Source organism: Jatropha curcas, chromosome 9, assembly GCF_041381405.1.
Source record: "Jatropha curcas cultivar XTBG-Jc1 chromosome 9, XTBG_Jcur_1.0, whole genome shotgun sequence".
Taxonomy (NCBI): domain Eukaryota; kingdom Viridiplantae; phylum Streptophyta; class Magnoliopsida; order Malpighiales; family Euphorbiaceae; genus Jatropha; species Jatropha curcas.
The window spans coordinates 6,822,953-6,843,732 of record NC_143159.1 but is presented as its reverse complement, the minus strand read 5'-3'; the positions used below and the strand labels follow the sequence as shown (position 1 = coordinate 6,843,732).

The 20,780-nt window shown below is 34.7% G+C and overlaps 3 protein-coding genes across 10 annotated transcripts; 2 read left to right on the top strand and 1 right to left on the bottom strand.

The window, feature by feature from the left end:
* The first annotated feature begins 678 nt into the window (after positions 1 to 678).
* Positions 679 to 6,878, top strand: BGAL16 (beta-galactosidase 16). Its single transcript, XM_012222900.4, has 19 exons — positions 679 to 920; positions 1,062 to 1,157; positions 1,234 to 1,346; positions 1,448 to 1,514; positions 1,608 to 1,700; positions 1,782 to 1,925; positions 2,154 to 2,248; positions 2,456 to 2,561; positions 2,747 to 2,831; positions 2,908 to 3,026; positions 3,143 to 3,307; positions 3,431 to 3,612; positions 3,714 to 3,805; positions 4,422 to 4,531; positions 4,626 to 4,718; positions 4,945 to 5,052; positions 5,251 to 5,396; positions 5,712 to 5,994; positions 6,581 to 6,878. The coding sequence occupies exons 1-19, from the start codon at positions 747 to 749 to the stop codon at positions 6,689 to 6,691; spliced, it is 2,382 nt and encodes a 793-aa protein (XP_012078290.2). The 5' UTR covers positions 679 to 746; the 3' UTR covers positions 6,692 to 6,878.
* Positions 6,879 to 6,880: 2 nt separating this feature from the next.
* On the bottom strand, positions 6,881 to 9,544 carry OGG1 (8-oxoguanine-DNA glycosylase 1). 5 transcript variants are annotated; one of them, XM_012222895.4, is made up of 4 exons: positions 8,716 to 9,541; positions 8,280 to 8,490; positions 7,273 to 7,501; positions 6,881 to 7,177 (listed from the first exon to the last, which is right to left on the bottom strand). In XM_012222895.4, exons 1-3 carry the CDS (start codon positions 9,444 to 9,446, stop codon positions 7,283 to 7,285), a joined length of 1,161 nt encoding a protein of 386 aa, XP_012078285.1. In that variant the 5' UTR covers positions 9,447 to 9,541; the 3' UTR covers positions 6,881 to 7,177; positions 7,273 to 7,282. The 5 variants fall into 5 exon arrangements, with proteins under 5 accessions (XP_012078285.1, XP_012078284.1, XP_012078283.1 ...); XM_012222894.4 differs by having other exon boundaries at positions 6,881 to 7,172; XM_012222893.4 differs by having other exon boundaries at positions 7,291 to 7,501.
* Positions 9,545 to 12,048: 2,504 nt separating this feature from the next.
* SWI3C (SWITCH/sucrose nonfermenting 3C) lies at positions 12,049 to 20,372 on the top strand. 4 transcript variants are annotated; one of them, XM_089726254.1, is made up of 9 exons: positions 12,049 to 12,270; positions 12,388 to 12,948; positions 13,815 to 14,350; positions 14,844 to 15,195; positions 15,298 to 15,443; positions 18,538 to 18,623; positions 18,957 to 19,030; positions 19,166 to 19,323; positions 19,641 to 20,372. In XM_089726254.1, the coding sequence occupies exons 1-9, from the start codon at positions 12,243 to 12,245 to the stop codon at positions 20,109 to 20,111; spliced, it is 2,412 nt and encodes an 803-aa protein (XP_089582380.1). In that variant the 5' UTR covers positions 12,049 to 12,242; the 3' UTR covers positions 20,112 to 20,372. The 4 variants fall into 4 exon arrangements, with proteins under 4 accessions (XP_089582380.1, XP_012078282.1, XP_089582379.1 ...); XM_012222892.2 differs by having other exon boundaries at positions 12,050 to 12,270; positions 15,298 to 15,371; XM_089726253.1 differs by having other exon boundaries at positions 12,050 to 12,270; positions 14,844 to 15,207.
* Positions 20,373 to 20,780: the final 408 nt, after the last annotated feature.

The following is a 20,780-nucleotide window of genomic DNA, read 5'->3' as shown; positions in this document are numbered from 1 at the left end:
AAAATTTTTATATTTTATTTTTTAAGTTTTGATTATAATTTAAAAGATTTTATTTTTTTTATTATAATTTAAATTTAAAATTTAATTATAGTAGTGATTCCTATAATTTTGTAGTATTTTTCTTTATACTGACCCTACTGGCTCATATTAATCCTATTGGCTTCTCTTCTCTTAAACAGATGCATGCTGATTTAAGACTAATTTCTCGAACTCCTTTTGGCAAACTAAAGCAGCTAGGTTGGATTATATTATGTTGCTAAAAAATTTTAAAATCTTATATATTTAAATTTTTAAATTTTAAATACAATTATAGATAAGATTTCATCTAAGAATCTATCTAAGAATCAAAACCAATCGAAATATAATTTTTAAAAAAAATTAATTTCATTACATTATTTTATTTTCTAGTTAATAATCAGAAATATCATTATTTCAATCAAATATTAATTAATTTAAATGATTTAATTTATTACAGGTGGGTCCATAAATTTGGTCTAACTTTTTTTTTTTTTTTTTTGGATACATTCGCAATCTGGAGAGCTAGATTTTAGAGAATTTAAGAGAGAATCCGTTGCCCATAAGACTACAAAGAGCGGAAGATCCTCTGTTCCATATTTTCCGGTTTTTCTTGTTTGGCTGATCTTCATATATATATATTTTCAGTTTTAAAAGACATTTCTGATATAATAGTTGTCATTATTTCATCACTCGAAAACACTAAACTATCTGAGCTCAGTTAATTAGTTATGGAGTTCCAAACAACACATTGTGCTCTCATTTGGTTACTGTTAATGGCAATTCTTAGCTTGCAAGGACATGGAATAAACAATGTAACCTACGACGGAAGATCTCTGATCATCGATGGCCACCATCGAATTCTCTTCTCTGGTTCTATTCATTATCCTCGCAGTACTCCTGAGGTGCGTATTAGTAGTTTCCTTCTTCTGTTTTTCTTTTTATTCGTGAAAGTTGGAATTTTATTTTCAATTTCCTCCTGATTTCAACAATGAAGAATGAAAGTATTTTGCATGCGATAATTTGGTGGAGAAAGTATTTTGCAGATGTGGCCATCTTTGATATCTAAAGCGAAGAACGGAGGAATAGATGTTATACAGACATATGTATTTTGGAACCTCCATGAACCGCATAGAGGACAGGTGAGTGTCTGTCTTTTAGTCATTCTCCTTTTCCTTTTGTTCTTTCTGTAACTTTTGTCATATATAATGGTTGCAGTATGATTTTAGTGGAAGAAAAGATATAGTAAAGTTCATAAAGGAAATACAGGCCCAGGGGCTCTATGTTGCCCTTAGAATTGGTCCCTATATCGAAGCTGAATGGACTTATGGGTAAGAAACAGTGGGAGACCACTCTTATTGTCACTTTAAGTCTGAGTCCACTGTAAAACGAGACAGTACAGAAGCATAATAGAATAATTTTGATGGTGCAGCGGACTCCCTTATTGGTTGCATGACATTCCAGGAATTGTCTTCCGATCTGATAATGATCCTTTCAAGGTATCAAACAAAAATTACAACAAAAATAATTTATATTTCAATATTTCATGGTCAAAGCTATCCCTAACCTTAGTTTCATTTTGGAAATGGCAGCATCACATGCAACGTTTTGTAACTAAAATAGTAAACATAATGAAGTATCATAGATTATATGCCTCGCAAGGAGGGCCTATCATAATATCACAGGTTTGGACAATGATAAATAATTGCAATAGTATGATTTATCCGCAAGTATTATGATCTAAAAGTAATATGCATTGCATACAGATTGAGAATGAGTACCAAAATGTCGAAGCAGCCTTTCATGAGAATGGACCAAGATATGTTAATTGGGCTGCATCCATGGCAGTGAGACTTCAAACTGGTGTCCCCTGGATGATGTGTAAGCAAGATGATGCACCTGACCCAGTGGTTAGTTCCCTTGGAAAAGCTTTCATGGGATTTCAAATTGTCTTTTTCAATTCCCTGCAAGTGAAAAATCAAGATATTCTTCCTTATATTTATGTGCATGCATATCTCATAAAATATATTGTGAATTATAGAAGGAATTTCATTGAAATGCATGTGAACAACAGCCCTTTTCTCCTTGTTCATTAGAAATGATTTTAAAGTAACAAGTTTAACTCTTTCAATCTGCAGATTAATACATGCAACGGAATGCGATGTGGAGAAACATTTAAAGGTCCCAACTCGCCAAATAAGCCAGCAATGTGGACTGAGAACTGGACAAGTTTGTATGTTTTAAAGAAACACGTTATTGCTTTTCTGAAATCAGAGAGCTTACAAATAACTAACTCAAACAGATTAGCAATAAATTTTTTTACGAATAAAAGGAAAAGGAAGATGTAGCATCAATATAATTGCAAGCCAATCTTGTAAATGAAATGGTAAACCAAGAAATTGTATATTGAAACCAACTATTGCCTTCATATTTTCTGAAGCTATCAAACATACGGTGGAGAGACTTACATGAGATCAGCTGAAGACATAGCATTTCATGCTGCTTTATTCATTGCGAAAAAAGGAAGCTACATAAATTATTACATGGTATGATAGCCACATCTGTGATTGTCTAAGTAACATATAGTGCATTCGATGACTTCTTAGAATTTTAGTTTCACAATTCAAATGTTTAGTATCATTTAGCCACATCTCCGATTTATCATAATCATGGTTGCAATTATTTTATTCTCTTTAACAATATTTTTTCTGACTATTTTCTCTACTAATAGTATCATGGAGGAACCAATTTTGGAAGAACAGCTTCAGCATTTATGATAACAAGCTATTATGACCAAAGCCCCCTTGATGAATATGGTATGTTTTCCCAAATTAAGTTGTGTACATTAATTCATAAAGTCACAATGTATGCTCATTTAATTGGTGAGTTCAGGTCAAATCAGCCAACCAAAGTGGGGTCATCTTAAGAAATTGCATGCCACAATAAAGTCATGCTCAGACACACTACTTCATGGAGCAAATTATACTGTTCATTTGGGTAAACTACAACAAGTAAGAAAACGAAAGAACTCGAGAATAGTTCTGTCCTAGGATAACTAAGAGAAATTTTGTTTCCTTTTGGATAACACATAAGCATAATGAATATTGGACTTCTTTCATCTATCCAGGCCTATGTTTTCAAGGAAAATTCAGGAGCATGTGTTGCCTTTCTAGTAAACAATAGTAGCAGAAGAGATGCCCAAGTCCTCTTTCAAAATATTTCGTATCAGATCCCCAGAAAGTCAATCAGCATTCTACCAAACTGCAAGACTGTAACCTTTAATACGGCAAAGGTAAGGCCTACATGCACATACTGATACTGGGACATTATTTTTTTTATTGAATATTTTTTACTTTTACATGGTTTTCCATATTATAGTATGTTTATTTGCTTAACTCAGTTGCTCCGTGGATAGGTAAACACACAATACAATACAAGGTCTATGATAAAGAGCCGACGGTTCAATCCAACAGAAACGTGGGAAGAATATGAAGAAACTATTCCTGCATTTGACAAGACTTCTTTAAGAGAAACATCTTTGTTAGATCACATGAGCATCACGAAAGATCAATCTGACTACCTTTGGTACACTTTCAGGTAAACCAACTTGCTGGAGTTATAATATTAAAAGGGTCAAATTTGATTGAGATATTCTGAACTACATCATCTACTAAAGACAATATACTGTAAAAATGCAGGTTTAAAAATGATTTTCCCAATGCTCAAGCTGTGATACAAGCTTTCTCACATGGACATGTTCTACATGCATACATTAATGGAGTATATGCTGGTAAAGTTCTCTCTATATATAAGATTTTTGAGATGAAGAAAATAGACCATGATTTTAAATTAGAGTCACAGATATTCTGTCTTTAAAGATGCTAACGAGCGATCACAAGCATTGCAGTAATGAACATTTTACCTGTGTTACTGATTGCACACAGAATAACTGGTACATGGAAACCACTAACCAGAAATAGCGTACATCAATAGAATTTTGATCCCTGACAGCTGACACAGAATAAGATATGGAAAAGGAATGGCCAACCAACAGTGCGTAAGGAGCACAATATAGTTATTTGTGAGCACTTGAGTCCTTGTTTGCCGAAAGGTTTCTAATGTGGCTTTCCCATGAATAACAGGCAACTGACATTAACTAACATTAGAGGCATGATGAAACTACAACCTTGTAAAATTCTGTCCAACAAAAGCAAGGTATTTTTCACAAAGTGTTGCCTGTTATTCAGTAATTTGGTCTGATAAATGCTGTTTAAAGAGTCAAATCTCAGGATGTTCCATAAACTTTTGACAGATAATTTCAGTGTTTGATACCATTTATGCTGTCCAAAATTTTCTAATACTTATATTGATTAATTATGATGTTATTAAGCAATCGTGTTGTTTAGGGTCCGCGCATGGAAATCATTCGAATCCAATTTTCACTTTGGAGAATTCAATTTATCTGAAAGAAGGGGAAAACGATGTTGCCTTACTCAGTGCAACAGTTGGATTACCGGTACTTTCTCTCTCCTTCATCCCTAGAATGAACCAAAAAAAGAATATTCTGATCGGCACATGATTTCCATTTAACACAATTATTTGTTCCACAGAATGCAGGAGCATATCTTGAGCGTAAGATTGCTGGATTACGTAGAGTAAGCCTTCAAAACAAGGATTTCACTAGATATGAATGGGGATATCAGGTTCTTTCCTTCTACTAATACAATGTCAATTCTGCTTCCTGCAGAAGGATAAAACCTAGCTAATTTTTTGCGCTCATTTTCTTCATACTAGCAATCTTTGACAATATTCTATGCCAATGGCATATATTTTTGCCTGAAATGAAGGCTGTTATTTCTTTCCTTCTACATTTAATAGATTACAAAATTTAATGAGATTGTCCTGATTCTACAAAAACATCTCATAAAGGTTGGATTGGTGGGAGAGGAGTTACAAATTTACACAGAAAAAGGATCCAGTAACGTCCAATGGAACAAATTTAAAGGTTCTTCTCAACGACCACTGACATGGTATAAGGTATGAACATTTGATTGCTAATTCCTTCCTTTTTTATTCTGAATAATTCTGATTCAAAGAATTAAATATATAATTACTATTATTCGGTTTAAACATGAAAATAGAATACAAAGTGTAGTATACCAACACATAGCACCTGATATGAGTGTTTCTTAGTAAATTTACTATTTGAAATATCTCTCATTTTGTATTTGGCAGACTCTTTTTGATGCGCCTGCAGGGAATGACCCAGTTGCACTGAACCTTCATTCAATGGGAAAGGGTGAAGCTTGGGTTAATGGCCAAAGCATTGGCCGGTATTGGGTATCATTCCATACTTACAAAGGACGTCCTTCCCAAACATGGTATTTGACTTAATATCATGCAAATATTTGTTAAGGTCACACCATATGATATTTCCTTTTTCACAAGCCAATTTTGTATTCTCCTAATGATTTTCAAATAAACATATAATTATTATGCACTTCACTATGTGTGTTTAAAAAGGAATATTTCTTTTCAAATACTCAGAGAAACTCAATTTTTTAAAAAAAGAAAAATTTAATGTGCATTTGGTTACTGGTAGTGGCTTCCATCTTTTCTCTCAATACTTTTTTTGCCTGAGATAAATCTTTAGCATTCAACACTGTCCTTTACTAATGCCTGATCTACTGTTCTAGGTATCATATACCTCGATCTTTCCTCAAACCAACTGGCAATCTATTAGTTCTGCTAGAGGAAGAACAGGGGTACCCCCCTGATATTACAGTAGATACTATTTCAATCACAAGAGTATGCAGGCATGTCTCTGAATCACATTTCTCAGCAGTTCATCTTAGTTGCCCTCGAAACATGAAAATTTCCAGTATCCAATTTGCAAGCTTTGGAACTCCTGTGGGTAACTGTGAAAGTTATGCCATTGGAAACTGCCACTCATCAAATTCTAAAGCCGTTGCAGAAAAGGTGAGCCTTACTTTCCAAAATATAAAATTCAAAACTTGAATATCAATACTTAAATGCTTCATTTTGTTGGCAAGAGCATTAAAGAAGACTAGGAAAAAGGAATTTCAGTTGTACAGTTAAGGGGCATTTACTTTCAAGGGAAAATGGAGTCTATTTTCATCTCAATTTTTGCATTTGTCAGATCACAAATTCAAATCATGAAAGCCACTTGCAATTCAAGTTCAATGTACATATCATGTACAAGATTTTTTTTTTTTGGCTTGGAAAAAATACAGAAAATAACTTTAAAAATGGAGAACATTTCATAGAGTTGAAAACTAGGAACATAAAAGTAGTAGTTCTCAAAGTTTATATTCAAATTGAGATAATTGAAGTGTTTAGCGTGTGTGAACTTAAGGTTCTACGTCACCTGTTATAGTAAAAACACCAAAAAATTTTCTGATGTTTGAATTCTTCTTTCCCACCTGAGACCTTGTAAGATAGATCTCGATTCCATGCATTATTTATCAATGTGAATAATAAAATACATCATGCATCTTTCATCAATACAAGTTTAAATAGTTTTAATTGAAATATAATTTCACAGGCATGTATAGGGAAGCAGAAGTGTTCAATCGTCCGATCAAATCAATTTTTTGGCGGTGACCCATGTCCAGGAATCCCTAAAGCACTGCTAGTTGCTGCCGAATGCACATGACAGACACGAGTTCTAGATTAAGGAATTCATTATTCAATTTTTGAATGTTATATGTAGATGGATAGCAAATCATTTTTAGGGTGTTAACACCAATTAGATAGCTTTCAGTTATAATCTCAAACTCTTCATTTCCTGTACACAGCCTTTTCACTTGTTTTGCACATTTTAGTTGTCAAGAAAACAAAGGAATACAAGAATAAGATTTTCTTTTTTAGTATTTCAATGGATTCTGTATAACTTTGTAATCATTTAATCACAGAGTTTGACTTCAATTTACAAGAGAAAATAAAGATACAAACTGAAAAGCCAAGAATATGATAAGGGGGAGAGCTATCCTTCTAAATATGCCGGTTTACAGAACCAACCTGAAATTATGTGTGGTTCAGATATCGCCCTCCAAGGCTCCAACAAGTAGTGCAAGTGCCACCACAGATTACTTTCCAGAATCTTCGCTTGCTTGGAGATCTTGAGAGCTACGGCTCTGTTCTTCAAAAAAAAAAAAAAAAAAAAATGAATCACATAGAGTGCTTAGTATCAACAATAGTCTTAAACTCAATCATGTAACTTATAGCTTCAATTACCACTGTCCACTTAACAACCTTTCTTAGTAGCAGATTTCTTCTCATTGATAGTCCAAAAATGGGAAGGTAAAAGAGTTTTTTGTGAGGGCAACTCAGCAATAAAAAGAAGAGTTTGTGCCCATCCTGCATATTTCCCATATTTGCTTACAAATGCATCTGCCACTCGGCTGCATAACTTGGGTGTCAGGCGGACAGCTGCAAGCTCAGGCAGGAGGTATCTTGTAGCGATCTACACAACTCCGAAAGGAACATTTTGATATCAAAACTTCATCCCTCAACACATAATATAAAATATTATGATGCACTGTTATTCACAGGCCAATGCAAGAAGAAAAATGTGTGCTGCACAATTTCTCAGAGTTTCAGACAGTATAATATAACATCAAATTATCAAAGGTGAGGTTGCCTGTCATTACTAATCCCCAAAACTAAAGAACAACAGGAAAAAATTCTTATTGCATCACAGTAAGCAGTGCGATTGAATCCAATCAGGCATCATCTTTGGCACCAAGGTATTAACTATGATTTTGTTCTGAAATAGTCTTTTGAGCTAAGACTTAATGCAGGTATGAGGCCACTGATCAGCGCTATTGCTACAGAGCATAATCATGATAATAACATTGTAATGAAGCCCTAAACATACACTTCTGAATGCACTTTCATATGTTCCATCTACTTGCATCTTCTTCTATCTTCTATGAGTATTATGCTTTATGGATTCCAAGTCCATAGATAACCAAGGAATTGCTCCATCCAGGTAGGAAAACCCAACATCTTAATTCACCACTCTTATCCCAGAGTAAAAAAAGCACAACCAGTCCGAAGTATAGACCAACACAACTTCTACTGCATAAAAATTTTACTCTACAGCCTACATCTGGGCTAGGATTCTGATCAAACTACTAAAAAAAGTGCACAGTACGGATCTCTTCAAATCCCAAATTGGCAAAATGTGGATGTAAAATAAGGTCCTTACAGCTATCAAGTTCAGACTCATTGAAAAATACCTGCCACACGTGCGTATCAACAGGAATGGCATGATGCTGATCAAGAGAGAAAAGAGCTATGCACGATGCCACTTTGGGACCAACTCCAGGTAAAGTACAAAGAGCATCAACCACCACTTGGAGATCCGATTTACGAAGAGATGAAAGCCATTCCGCACCTCCACCAGGTTTTGACTGCAGAGCATCTACAGTGCCAGTTATATATTTTGCTCTGCTCACATACAACATAAACCAAAAATCAAATCTCAGAGTCCATTAATTTAGAAAAGAAACTGATACAGAAAATATATTGGCATAGAAACTCAAGTCCATGACAAAATTTCCCATTGAATCAATATCGTTGTCCAGTATGAAATTAGTTAGCTAACTGAACTAAGTTCCACAAACATAGAACTTAAACAAAAAGACAATAATAAAACAAGCCGTAACGAAGTACCTGTAACCAAACCCAGCTTCTCTAAGCTGCTGCTCAGTAATCATAGCTAATCGCTCCAAAGATGGGAACTCGTGAAAGTCAAAACCCTCCACATTCCCCAAATGCTCTCCTAATGAAGATATAAAATCCACCATTTTAGTAATCCTAGCGATATTATTATTCGAAGAACACAAAAATTGAATCAAGCACTCGAGTGGATCCTGCCTCAAAACCCTAGCCCCCTGCAAATGTCGCGCCAGTTCGCTGAACCGCGAATCAGAGACAGAGAACTCCGCCCACATATCGGTCAGCGAAATATCTATGTTGAGGAAATCGAGGAGAGCTGATTTCGCTGCGGACTCGGAAGGAGATCGGTGAATGTGGTAATAAACGTTTCCGTTCTCGTGATGGTTCTTGAGGGATATCAAGTGGGGGCCAAGAGTGCCGGTATACTGAAAAGGACCAGTTTGTTTCCATCGGAAGGTTTGGCCAGTCGGGAATGTGAGCGGGAGAAAGAGTTCCGCTTGGATAAGGCCAAGCGGGGCCCAATTTGTGGAGCTTATCGTTGTTTTTCCGACGGCAGCGGTGGTGGTAGGTTTGAGGATGGTTCGTTTGGATTTCTTTGAGGAGATTTGGATGGTGGTGGTCGTGGTGGTGCGGGATTTGAGTAGCGTTTGTGGTGGAGTAGGAGGAGGTAGCAGCGGCGATTTGGCGGTGGTGGAGAGAGGTACTTGAGGTCGTTGTCTCTTCATTAGTAGTGAAGGGTTTCAGTTAACACAGTAATTGATCCTTGGAGGCTGGGATTTTAAGCAGCCTAATTCCCTGCTTTTCTCGCTCGAGTAGGCAACCGTTAGTCCGTTTCCACTCATTTTCATTTGTCATAATACTATTATTTGGGTAAAAATATTTTCAAAAAATACAATCCTATTGTTACCCTTACTATTTCTGAGCCTTAAATGTGCTATTATTTGCTGGATAATTATGATTATTGAAAATTAGGTTTGTAGTTCTTATTAACTAAGTCCATCCAATGTTTGACCACTTGTTAATGCTTGTGGTTGATATTTACATGAGCATTTTTATTGCAAAACTATTCCGATATCAAATATGTATTATTTAGTATCATCGTTGAGTTTGACGCTTATCCTCTATCTCTTATTTTTTCGAATTCAAGATGAAGTAGTCGTTGAAAAGTCTAATATATTTCTTCTTTTGTTAAAGCTTCAGTTCTTTATAATTCATTGTTATTTTCAGTATTATAATGAATCCAATATTATAATGGATCGTTAAAAATTATGTATATCATTTAAAATAAATTATGATTGTAATATAAAGAATGACATGGTTGTTAAATGATGTTTGATGCTTTTCTCAAATGTTATTGTAAAATGACGATAGACATAATTATTATTTCATGACTAATATGATACGACAGAAAGTAGAATTGCATATGGCCGAAACTTATTGTGAAAAGTTTTAAAGTCTCTAATATAGTATTTCAATAATAGATCAATAATATGATTAAAATTTTGAATATTTCAATAACAAATCAATAATATGATTAAAATTTTGAAGTCGGGTCAGAACAAGTGACGAATTCATAAAATTTTTCCAGTGAAACATAATACGAACATTAAAATAAATACATTCAGTCAATATATTTGAATAGGGGCATTTTTATAAATTCAGTAGGGGGCAAATATATAAATAACCATAATGTTGTAGACAAATTTATAATGTCAGCACTATAGAATAGATCCGCCCCATGAGTATAAGGTAGTAAAATTATATTATTTTGTATAATAATGAATTACACAATCGTTTAATGTACAATCATTTAAAGAATGAAGTTGAGCGATTCCAAGCACGCGCGAGACGAGCGTTTATCAACCCCGAGCATTTCTCCTTTGGTGGAACCCACACTTGCACCCTATAATCACAACGGAGGAAATTGTTAATCAGTCCCTCAAAGTTTAGTTACAAATTTCATCCTTCCAGTTTAATAAAGATATTTACTAATCTTTGAGATTCACTCATGTTAAACTATTTATTAATCAGTCCCTCCAATTCAGTAATTATTATTTTTGTCTAAAAAGTGCATTGATTATAAATAATTAATAAATTTTGATTATTTTGATCTTTAACATTTAACTTACTATTTAAATAGTAAACAAAATAATATTTTTTTAATAAAAGGACAAAATAGTTTAATGTAAAGATATCCACTTAATCTTCCCGACCAATCCGTAAAAATGTTGGGCTTGGATAATATTATTTGAACCAAAGTCTGCTTTAGATATAGTTTAAAATGAACTTGGTTCGACTCGATTGATTTAAGTTAGACCTATAATATTCACTAAAATTCATGCAAAGGCTGGGCTAGATTTAGAAAGATTTTCAAAATTTTCACCAATTGGATTGAGCTTTGGCCAAATGAAAAAGTTTTTAGCTCAATTAAATCCAATTTGTACTCAACTCAAGCTTAAACTTAGGCTATAAATGAGCTGAGTTGAGCTATAGTAAGAACTAGATCTCAACTCAGCTTGATAAGAATATATTCAAATATGAGATATTTCAAACTCAAAAAATCAGAGACTGAGCTCTACTTGGGTTTAACTCTATAACCATATAAATTTGAGCTTGAACTTAAAATCTATCAAACTCAAAACAATATTATTTTAATGTAAAATTTAATTAATTTTGATTTATTGAACTAGTTCTTGAACTTAGCTCAACTTGATAGGATAAAATTGGCCTGCGAGCTAATAAATTGAGACTCGATAAGCTTATTGAATGAGTTGAAGTAATTTTTTATCAAATTAAACTTTGAGCAATTCACAAGTACTTCGAGTAATTTATAATCTTCCTCAAACTTAAATAGTCTAAATCTCATATGCTAATCAAAGTATTTAACAAATTTTAACAAACAAGAGATAAAATTGTGATTATAACAAAATTTGGATTGGAATATAAAAAAGTCCAATCAAGATTGACTTGAGTTCAATTAGAACTTGAATAGTCAAGCTGCAGTACATTTTTTTTTTTTAAATTTAAAAGCAAATAAAATTTTGTCTCTTTCAAATTTCAACTTTTAAATTTATACTTAAAGCTGGCTTGCTAACTCTATCAAACAAATCCAATCAAGCTTTTTAAAATAAATTTCAAACAGTTCATTGAGCAAATTGGTTCTTTCAGAGCGAAATAAGTATGAATGACTAAACAATTATCAACACTTTTTTAGTTTTAATAATAATTAATAACAAATAAAAAAAAACACAACAGAATGGCTGAAAGTCGGAAAAATGAGAAAAAAAAAAAAGAAAAGGAAATCAAGGTCAGGGGAAAAAAGAGCGCATAAATTATTTTTCCCTCATCAAGACACCAACAAGCAACAGCACAAAGCCCTCTCTCTCTCTTACACACGCACAGACACAGGCAGATAGAGAGAAAAGAGTTGCCATCTTCCACTCCCACCCACAATTCTCTCTCTTTGATTCCAATTCAACCAATCAAAGACCCCACAAATCTCCACATTTCCCTCAACAACAATGCCAGCTTCCCCTTCTTTCCCTTCAGGTACTTAAATCTCCAATAAACCCCAAAACCCCACTTTCTCTTTCTCCTTCTCTTCAATTTGTCAGATTTTTTTTTGATTTTTCTTTCTATTTTACCTTTTTTCTTTGTCATAATCAGATGGCAGAGGCAAATGGAAGAGGCGAAAGCGGGAGTCCCAAATCACTCGTAAACAACAACCTAAACATGAAGACCCTGACGAAGATGACGAAGACGACGCCGTTGAGGAGGAAAACAATAATAATAACAATCTCGACCAGCGGGATGATGATTCTGAGGGCCCTAATCCCAATCCCAACTCAGCTGCTGCTGCTATCGATCCGAACCATTTAGAAACGGAGGTTCTTGCCGATGGTGGGGTTCGCATATGTGACTTCCCTTGTGTTACTAAGCTTGTGGTGAATCGCCCTCATGCGTCTGTTTTCGCTATTGCGGCTATAGAGAGGGCTAATTTATCTGGGGAGAGTAGTAGTAATAGAGGGCAGGTGCCGAATTTGGAGAATGTGTCTTACGGGCAGCTGCAGGCAGTCTCCGCTGTGCCTGCTGAGGGTTTTGGGTCCGATCAGGAGAGAAATGATGGAGGCAATCCGGCCTATGTGGTCACGCCACCTCCGATTATGGAAGGGACTGGTGTTGTCAAACGCTTCGGAGGTAGAGTTCATGTGGTTCCAATGCATTCAGGTACACTACTATAGTTCTGGATTTTTCTATATTTAGGGATGACGAATGTTGAAGTGTGATAAAGTTTACTTTTTTTTATTTTTTATTTTTTATTTTTTATTTTTTATGATGGATATGGTAGGGTTTTGTGTAATTATTTAATATTTGAAAGGAGAATTTAGGTTTACTTAGCTGTGGAAAAAGTTTTACTTTTTAGTGGTAGCAGTGTGCTGCTTTTGGGATTTTGATATTTAGTTTTATGAACTTTAGTGCACCAAAATTATTGTATAAAGCGTGGCAGCAGCACAGGAAACAAAATGTGGAATGTGGGTGAGATCTATTGCATTGCTTGGAAAAAGGTTACAAATTATATTCATTGCAGTTCTTTTATGGGATTTAGTGAAATTGCTCATAATCTTGCAAGACATTGCTTGAATTTTGGCAACTAACATCACCCTTCTGAGTCCTTGAAGAGAGTGGAAATGATTATTATGCTTTCTACTTGAAATTCTGCAAAGAAGTTGCATTCCTCTTAAGGTTTGGGCATTGGGCACGTCGCAACTGTCACATCACCTAGACATTCAGTAGGCATATTGCAATGCTATTCGAAAGACTTCAACTTAACTATGGAGTTTCATGTATGCAGTAATGTGTACATACTCACCTGCACACATACACACTCATCCTAACAAAGACATGATTCGTTGGTGTTACAGTAATTTATTAAATACTTGAGCTTCTTTAATGTAGACTGCTGTTTGTATAGGCATGCAAGTTAGCTTGTGTGGTACCTGTTTTTATTAAATTTCATTAAGCCCTTGTCTGTGCTATTATCTTCAAAGTTGTATTGATTTTGCTGTGGTATTATTGGGATTCTTTGCAAGTAGATTGGTTTTCACCAGCTGTGGTAAATCGATTGGAAAGACAGGTGGTGCCACATTTTTTCTCTGGCAAATCACCAGATCATACACCAGAGAAATACATGGAATGTAGGAACTACCTTGTTGCTAAATACATGGACAATCCAGAGAAGAGGATCACAGTTTCTGATTTTCAGGGAGTGGTATTTGGTATTGATAACGAAGATTTAACTCGAATTGTTAGGTTTCTTGATCACTGGGGAATTATCAATTACTGTGCAGCCCCACCAAACCGTGAATCCTGGAATGGTGGATCCTACTTAAGAGAGGATCCAAATGGCGAGGTTCATGTGCCATCAGCTGCTTTAAAGTCCATTGATAGTCTGATCAAATTTGACAAGCCCACATGTAGGCTCAAGGTAGCTGACCTTTATTCATCATTGCCATGTCACGATGCCGATTTCTCTGACTTGGACAACAAAATTCGAGAGCGCCTATCTGAAAATCATTGCACTTATTGTTCTCAGCCTCTTCCTGGCATTTACTATCAGTCGCAGAAGGAGGTAAAACTGCCATGATTTTCTTTCTTAATTTATATTTCATCATTAAGTTGTTCTTTTGTCCATACTTTCTTTTTCATCCCTTGATGGTTGAAAGAATCACTAGCGGTGCTGAAAATTATGTGAATTGAACAAGTTGTAAGACTCAAATTTTATAAGAAGAAAGAACTTTCTGTAGACTCAAATTTAACTAGAGTAGGACATCTGTAGCGCAAAGGTGCTACCATATAAAAGGTCAAATTACACTGTTATTCTTGTGATACACTAATACGTGGTTAATAATAACATTCCCAATAAATTTGAGGGGCCTAAATATTAATTAAGAGTTCAAAAGAAGAAAAGACTGGAATTAATGTTTCTCGGAGTAACTGGTTAATTTTTCTTAAATCTAGTCAAGTGTTTTTTGAAACAAAATGACATGGATTGACCTAAATCTTGATGCTATTGTACTGTTTGTGGTTTCTTTTTTCTGACTGATAAGCATCTTTTTTGACAGATTGATGTCCTGCTATGCTCTGATTGCTTCCATGAGGGGAGGTTTGTAACTGGACATTCGACCCTGGATTTTATAAAGATGGATCCAACCAAGGATTATGGTGATTTGGATGGAGAGAGTTGGAGTGATCAGGAAACACTATTGCTGCTTGAGGCAATGGAAATTTACAATGAAAATTGGAATGAAATTGCAGAACATGTTGGAACAAAATCAAAATCACAATGCATCCTTCATTTTCTTCGTCTACCCATGGAGGATGGCTTGCTGGAAAATATTGAAGTTCCTAGCATGCCCAATTCGTCTAATTTATCAAGTAGGGATGATCATGGAAGAATACATTTACATTCAAATGGTGATCTACCAGGTGTTCTTATTTACGTAGTTGTGGTTTCCATTCTTCTAGGTGGTGATTACGTGATTGTGACATTTATCTGCTTCCCTATGCTTTCTGCAGGGTCTAGCTGTCAAGATGCTGATTCTGAAAGCAGGATCCCTTTTGCAAATTCTGGAAATCCGGTTATGGCATTGGTATGTCTCCATCTTTGTTCTGCCCTGCGCATCTCAAATATTTACTTGAAAGCACAAATTTCTAAACTGCTAGTAAGAACCCTATGCCTTTTCATTTTTCTTTGAAGCCCTAAACACTGGAGGCATTGATTAATTGACATTCTAGAATATCGATGTTTCATTTTCTTTAATGGGTAACTTAACTGAACTTTAACTGTAAGGAACACCCACTCTAGACTCTCAAGTTAAGTAAGAAAAAGTGCTAACCCTTTTCTAATACTTTGTTTCCTGGCATGACTTCCTGATTTTTTTGGTGTGATTCCTTGATTTTTAATGGGCAATAAATTTGACTCATGGTGTTTCTCATTTGGGGCCGAAACATATTTGTTCATGCACTGTTTACAACTTCAAATTCTTTTGAACCTTCAACCTCATGATACTTGGTTTATTTAGCAATTTTTTGGGGATTGGTTGCTTATTATCTTTCGCATTTGCTCTATTAGGGATGATATATTCAATTGAATTTATTTGCCCTTCCTCATTCTTAGTTTCTACTGTTCCTTTTGCAGCAGCTCTTTAGGCATGTTCTATTGGAAACAATAGAATTTTGAAAGATCACCATATGATTGTTTGTATAATTTTTAGATATACTATGCTTTGATGGATCAGGTAAATAACTCAAGGAGTCCCGGTGATATTTAAAAATAAATCAACATAAGAGAGGTCACCTTCTTGAATAGATCTTAGAAAGATCTGTCTGTTAGAAATTTTCCAATTAATTCTAGAGAAATAGACATAATCTTGAGTTGTTTCACTACTGATTCAGAAGCATATAAGAAAGTCCTGTATAGAGTCTTTTAGAAGTTTCATTAAGAGTTAAGACTGATGAATGCTGAGTTTGTGCTCTAACATTAACCGACTAAATGCTACATTTCGGATTCAAACTGAAAACTCAAAAGACTCTTGACTGTCATATTCTAGGTACTTTCTTGATAACTCTTCTAAGAACTCAAATATCAAACTAACTCTCAAATGTTATTAGATATTCTAAGTGCATGAGGCTTCTAGCTGTTGTGTGCGCACAGTAACTTTGGTAACTATAGGAGCTTGCATTTAGAGAGAAAAGAAAAGAGAAAAGTGGGAAATGCTTCTTAAATTCACATAACAATATCAAATTATGTCTATTTCCTTTAACAAAAATATAAATATGTCTCTTTGTGTGTATATACATACTATAAATATCAGTGAATTGACCATCCATGATCCATAATACTTTACAGATGAAGAAATCAAAACCTAATATTACAATAGGCGAAAAAGTCTTTTCTGGTTCCCGTGATTTGGCCTAATTAACTACTTCGTCCTTAAGTTTGTAAAAATTCATTTAAATGGCCCTGAGGTTTAATCGATTAAACAATATAGTCATTCCTTGTACAAAAATTGCCTTTTCAGTTAGTCATACAGATAAAGTGCAGTCAGAGGTGAGAGATAAAAATTAAAAGACAAAAATGCCCTTAATGGCAAACAAACACTAAAATCAAGCTTATTATGATCATGAAAAGCAAAAACATTAAATACCACCTGCAAAATTCCATGTCCTAAAACATACATCCATAAAAAAAAAAAAAATCATTTAAATACAATAAAAAATAACTAATATGCATAATCAAAATTGGAGAAATCAACAATCCAATATATAAACAATACTTAGAGAAACACCTAAAATATCAAATGCATGTACACATTGAATGAATTTAAAGCAAGATGCCTTTTTATCCTAATCTCTCAACAAAGGTTAGGAGGTTCCACACTTTAATCCCCACTAATTTTCAACCATGCATGTATAAAGCAAAAGCTAGAGACATGAAGGAAACCCGTCACGAGACCCATAACCAAGCCAACAAAGGAAACATGCATAGAAAGAAGGAAACCATAAAATTCAACTGCTAAAAATTATTCTTTGCATGTGCAGAAATTCATATTCAAGAGAATGCAGCAAAAGTAAAAAAAGAATTTCCCCAATTTTTTCAGTTAGCCAAAGAGAGAATCACTCAATATGAGCCCATCATTCTTTCCACATTAAATATCTCTTTTCTATTAAAAAAAAAAAAAAAAAAATCAAAACCACAATTCAATATCAAGAACAACCCCAAATCTTTAAACAAGGGACATGAAATTGAAGTAGTAGTAAACCAGTTGGTGAAAAGGAAACATAAATACTTCAAATATAAATTACCTCCACAGCATTCTCTAACAAAAGATCATCTTCTGGTGTCCAAGGGAACACAGGAGCAAGAGGGAGAAAGAGAAGGGAGAAGGTACCATATCTGCTAACCCCATAACCTCTTCAAAAGATCCAATAAAATCAACCATAAAACCATCTGTGATATAAATGTCTGAAATTCAGGTTTGAAGCTTGGGCTTTTTTTTTTTTGGCTCTGCTGCTTGCTTTATTTTGGATCTTGATTTGGCTGTTTGATTGTTTTAGCTATCTGTTGATTACTTGATTTTGATTTGCTTTCTTCTTTTAATGCCTTCATTAATTTTACTGTGTTTAGTTTTGGCTTTGGTTATTCAAAAAAAAAAAAAAAAAAAAAAAAAAAAAAAAAAAAAAAAAAAGAAAGAAAAAATTGGTTTTGGCTTTGGTACTGTTACATGTACGGTGGGATATGGTGATGATGTAATTAGATGGGCATTTAAGTCTTTGCATATTGATTTAATGGTGGAAAGGACCCTTTTTGGATGGAAGGATTATATTATTTAACGGATAAAACTTCAGGGATGTTTAAATTACTTTTTACAAATGCAGGGATGAAGTAGTTAATTTCCAAATCTCAAGGACTAAAAAATTTTTTTCCCTTAAAATAGTGAGGACTATATTTGCAAGTACCAAGCACACTTTTCCTTTGAACAGCACACCTTTATGGCATAGGGTTAATTTTTGAATTGGATGTTTCTTATCAACCTTTACAACAGGGATGGAGATAGGATAGTTACTCTATGCCTTGAAAGGTTCCTGACATATTAACACCTCTTATAGTTAGATCCTCTTTCACTTTATGATTGGTCAAAGGGAGGGAGCTTGTAAATAAACAGCTAAGATTGAGTGTTACTATAGAATAATTTTTTTTCTCTCTTTTAGTGTAAAGTTCTGCTTTTGGTAATCAACTTGTGGAAATATTGCTAGGTTGCGTTTCTGGCCTCCGCTGTTGGACCGAGAGTTGCTGCAGCATGTGCCCATGCATCGTTGGCGGCATTGTCCGAGGATAACCGGTAAGTGTATTTCCTGCTTGTGACATTAATATTCTTCCAGCCTGTTTGTTTGAGTCAGTGATTTGCTAGGGCCTTTTCATGATTATCATTGCAGATTTCTTTTCTTGCCTTTCCTGCTTTTTGATAACGGATAAGTAGCTTGGCTGAATGCCTAATTTATGTTTGTAGAGGTCTTTGGTATTGTCAGCTGTTATGAACATGTATGGTTTATGCCCTACAAGCAAAAATAAAGCAAAATTCACAAGGAACTTTAAATGCTTTATGAAATCTTGGTTGTATGCATTCAATCCTTAGTATACGAATTTAATAGATTTATTTCCTTGCCTTATGAAGGATGAATTCAGAGAGATTACACAGTAGAGAAGGTAGTTTTCATGGAGAAGTTGCAAATTCAATACAACAGAAAGGTAGGCCATAGGTTTTGTTTTCCCTGTTCACTATGTATTGTTCTTCGTTTTGTTTTCCTTTCTTCTCCTTTCCATTCTTTTTTTTTTTTTTTCTTTTTAAACTATTCAAATCTATTTCTGTGGATTATACTTCAGAAGGGCAGAATGAGGCAGAGGGTGGTCCTGTATCTGCAGATAAAGTCAAAGCTGCTGCAAAAGCTGGTCTTGCGGCTGCAGCAACTAAGGCAAAACTGTTTGCAGATCATGAAGAGCGGGAAATTCAAAGGCTATCTGCCAATATCATTAATCATCAGGTATAGCTGTTGTTAATGTTATTATACCTTTAATTTATTTGTCTTTTTCTTTCACTTTTGCTGTTATCTGTTTTAATGTGCACGAGTGTTCTTTGACAATAATGAGTTGTCGGTATGACTGAATCTCTTGGGTTTAGCTTTGCTGTATTCTACTCCTTTTAGCTGTCTTTTTTTTTTAAAGATATGATGAGATGTATTTCAGTTACTAATCTTAAATTTAAGTATTATTATTTGATAATGAGTACTCTGAATCCTTTTTTGCATCTGCGCACACACATTCAAGAAAATTTTCTAATGAGATGTTGACATGGAGACAGCTGAAGAGGTTGGAGCTGAAGTTGAAGCAGTTTGCGGAAGTGGAAACTTTTCTAATGAGAGAGTGTGAACAAGTGGAGAAGACGAGGCAGAGGTTTGCAGCTGAGAGGGCTCGCATGATGTCAACCCGGATTGGACCTGCTGGGTCTACTTCACAAATGAATCTGGCAGGTGTTGGTCCTTCCATGGTTAACAATAACATCAGCAGCAATAGGCAACAAGTGATGCCTCCCTCCTCGCAACCAAATATTTCGGGATATGGCAACAATCAACAAGTGCATCCACACGTGTCATTTATGCAACGGGGACAACAACAGCCAATGTTTCCTCTAGGGCCAAGGCTCCCTTTAGCAGCTATACAACCATCCTCATCTGCTCCATCAAATGTTATGTTCAATGCCTCTGGGAGTTCTCAGCCAAGTCTTAATCAAATGCTGAGGTCCGTGTCGGGGCCTAGCTCTAGTTTAGGTTGAAACAGAAGAATAAATGTAAATTGGTAATTATTGGCTCACTTTCTGTGCTGCGACCGCGGGGTTTGACGATATTGCTGGTAGGGGCCAAGAGTTTTGATCAGCCTTGGCTTTTGGAATTTCGATATGGATATAACGGTCGGTGCAGTATGGAGGGCTTGTAACATAACATTCTGTTCGGATTTAATTATTTACTCTTGCAATGGATTAGGAAAAGTTGATTTTGCAAATGAATAAATCTGAGTGTTAAATTGCCGCACAGAAGTCATCTTATGGATGATATGGTTATAGTAGCATTTGTCGTTTGGTGAGAAACAATTACAAAGATGGATTAACGATCTTTGAAAAACTAAAAATTTAAACTTGGAAGGGTGTAAAGCCAACATATTTGTTTTTTTAACCTTGCCGTTCCACTTGGATCAAGAGAAAGATTGTCGTTTGATCCAATCCTTTCTAAAAAAATCCATATTAAAAAAGGTTTGGTTATATACAAAGCATTGTATTAGCAATTTCTTTGTTATTATTGGAGATTTTCTCCGCTTCTTATGTACATTCATCTCTCATGCATATGCTATTAATCTTTTTGAAAATATATAGCATTTTATATATTATCGAAACAAAGAATTTAAAAATTAATCACATTCGAGATTTGCGACTGCCTTTCCTATAAGT

What these genes read in the sequence shown, in the direction of transcription:
- SWI3C (XM_089726253.1), top strand. Translation starts at nt 12,243, where the DNA reads ATGCCAGCTTCCCCTTCTTTCCCTTCAG. An exon ending in TTCAAATGGTGATCTACCAG is followed by an intron (nt 15,208 to 15,297) that starts GTGTTCTTATTT and finishes TGCTTTCTGCAG; the next exon opens with GGTCTAGCTGTCAAGATGCT. An exon ending in CCAATATCATTAATCATCAG is followed by an intron (nt 19,324 to 19,640) that starts GTATAGCTGTTG and finishes ACATGGAGACAG; the next exon opens with CTGAAGAGGTTGGAGCTGAA.
- BGAL16 (XM_012222900.4), top strand. Translation starts at nt 747, where the DNA reads ATGGAGTTCCAAACAACACATTGTGCTCTCATTTGGTTACTGTTAATG. An exon ending in ATCCTCGCAGTACTCCTGAG is followed by an intron (nt 921 to 1,061) that starts GTGCGTATTAGT and finishes AGTATTTTGCAG; the next exon opens with ATGTGGCCATCTTTGATATC. An exon ending in AAGCCCCCTTGATGAATATG is followed by an intron (nt 2,832 to 2,907) that starts GTATGTTTTCCC and finishes TGGTGAGTTCAG; the next exon opens with GTCAAATCAGCCAACCAAAG.
- OGG1 (XM_012222893.4), bottom strand. Translation starts at nt 9,446, where the DNA reads ATGAAGAGACAACGACCTCAAGTACCTCTCTCCACCACCGCCAAATCG. An exon ending in TTGATACGCACGTGTGGCAG is followed by an intron (nt 7,502 to 8,279) that starts GTATTTTTCAAT and finishes GGAGTTGTGTAG; the next exon opens with ATCGCTACAAGATACCTCCT. An exon ending in GAAATCTGCTACTAAGAAAG is followed by an intron (nt 7,178 to 7,290) that starts GTTGTTAAGTGG and finishes TTTTTTTTGAAG; the next exon opens with AACAGAGCCGTAGCTCTCAA.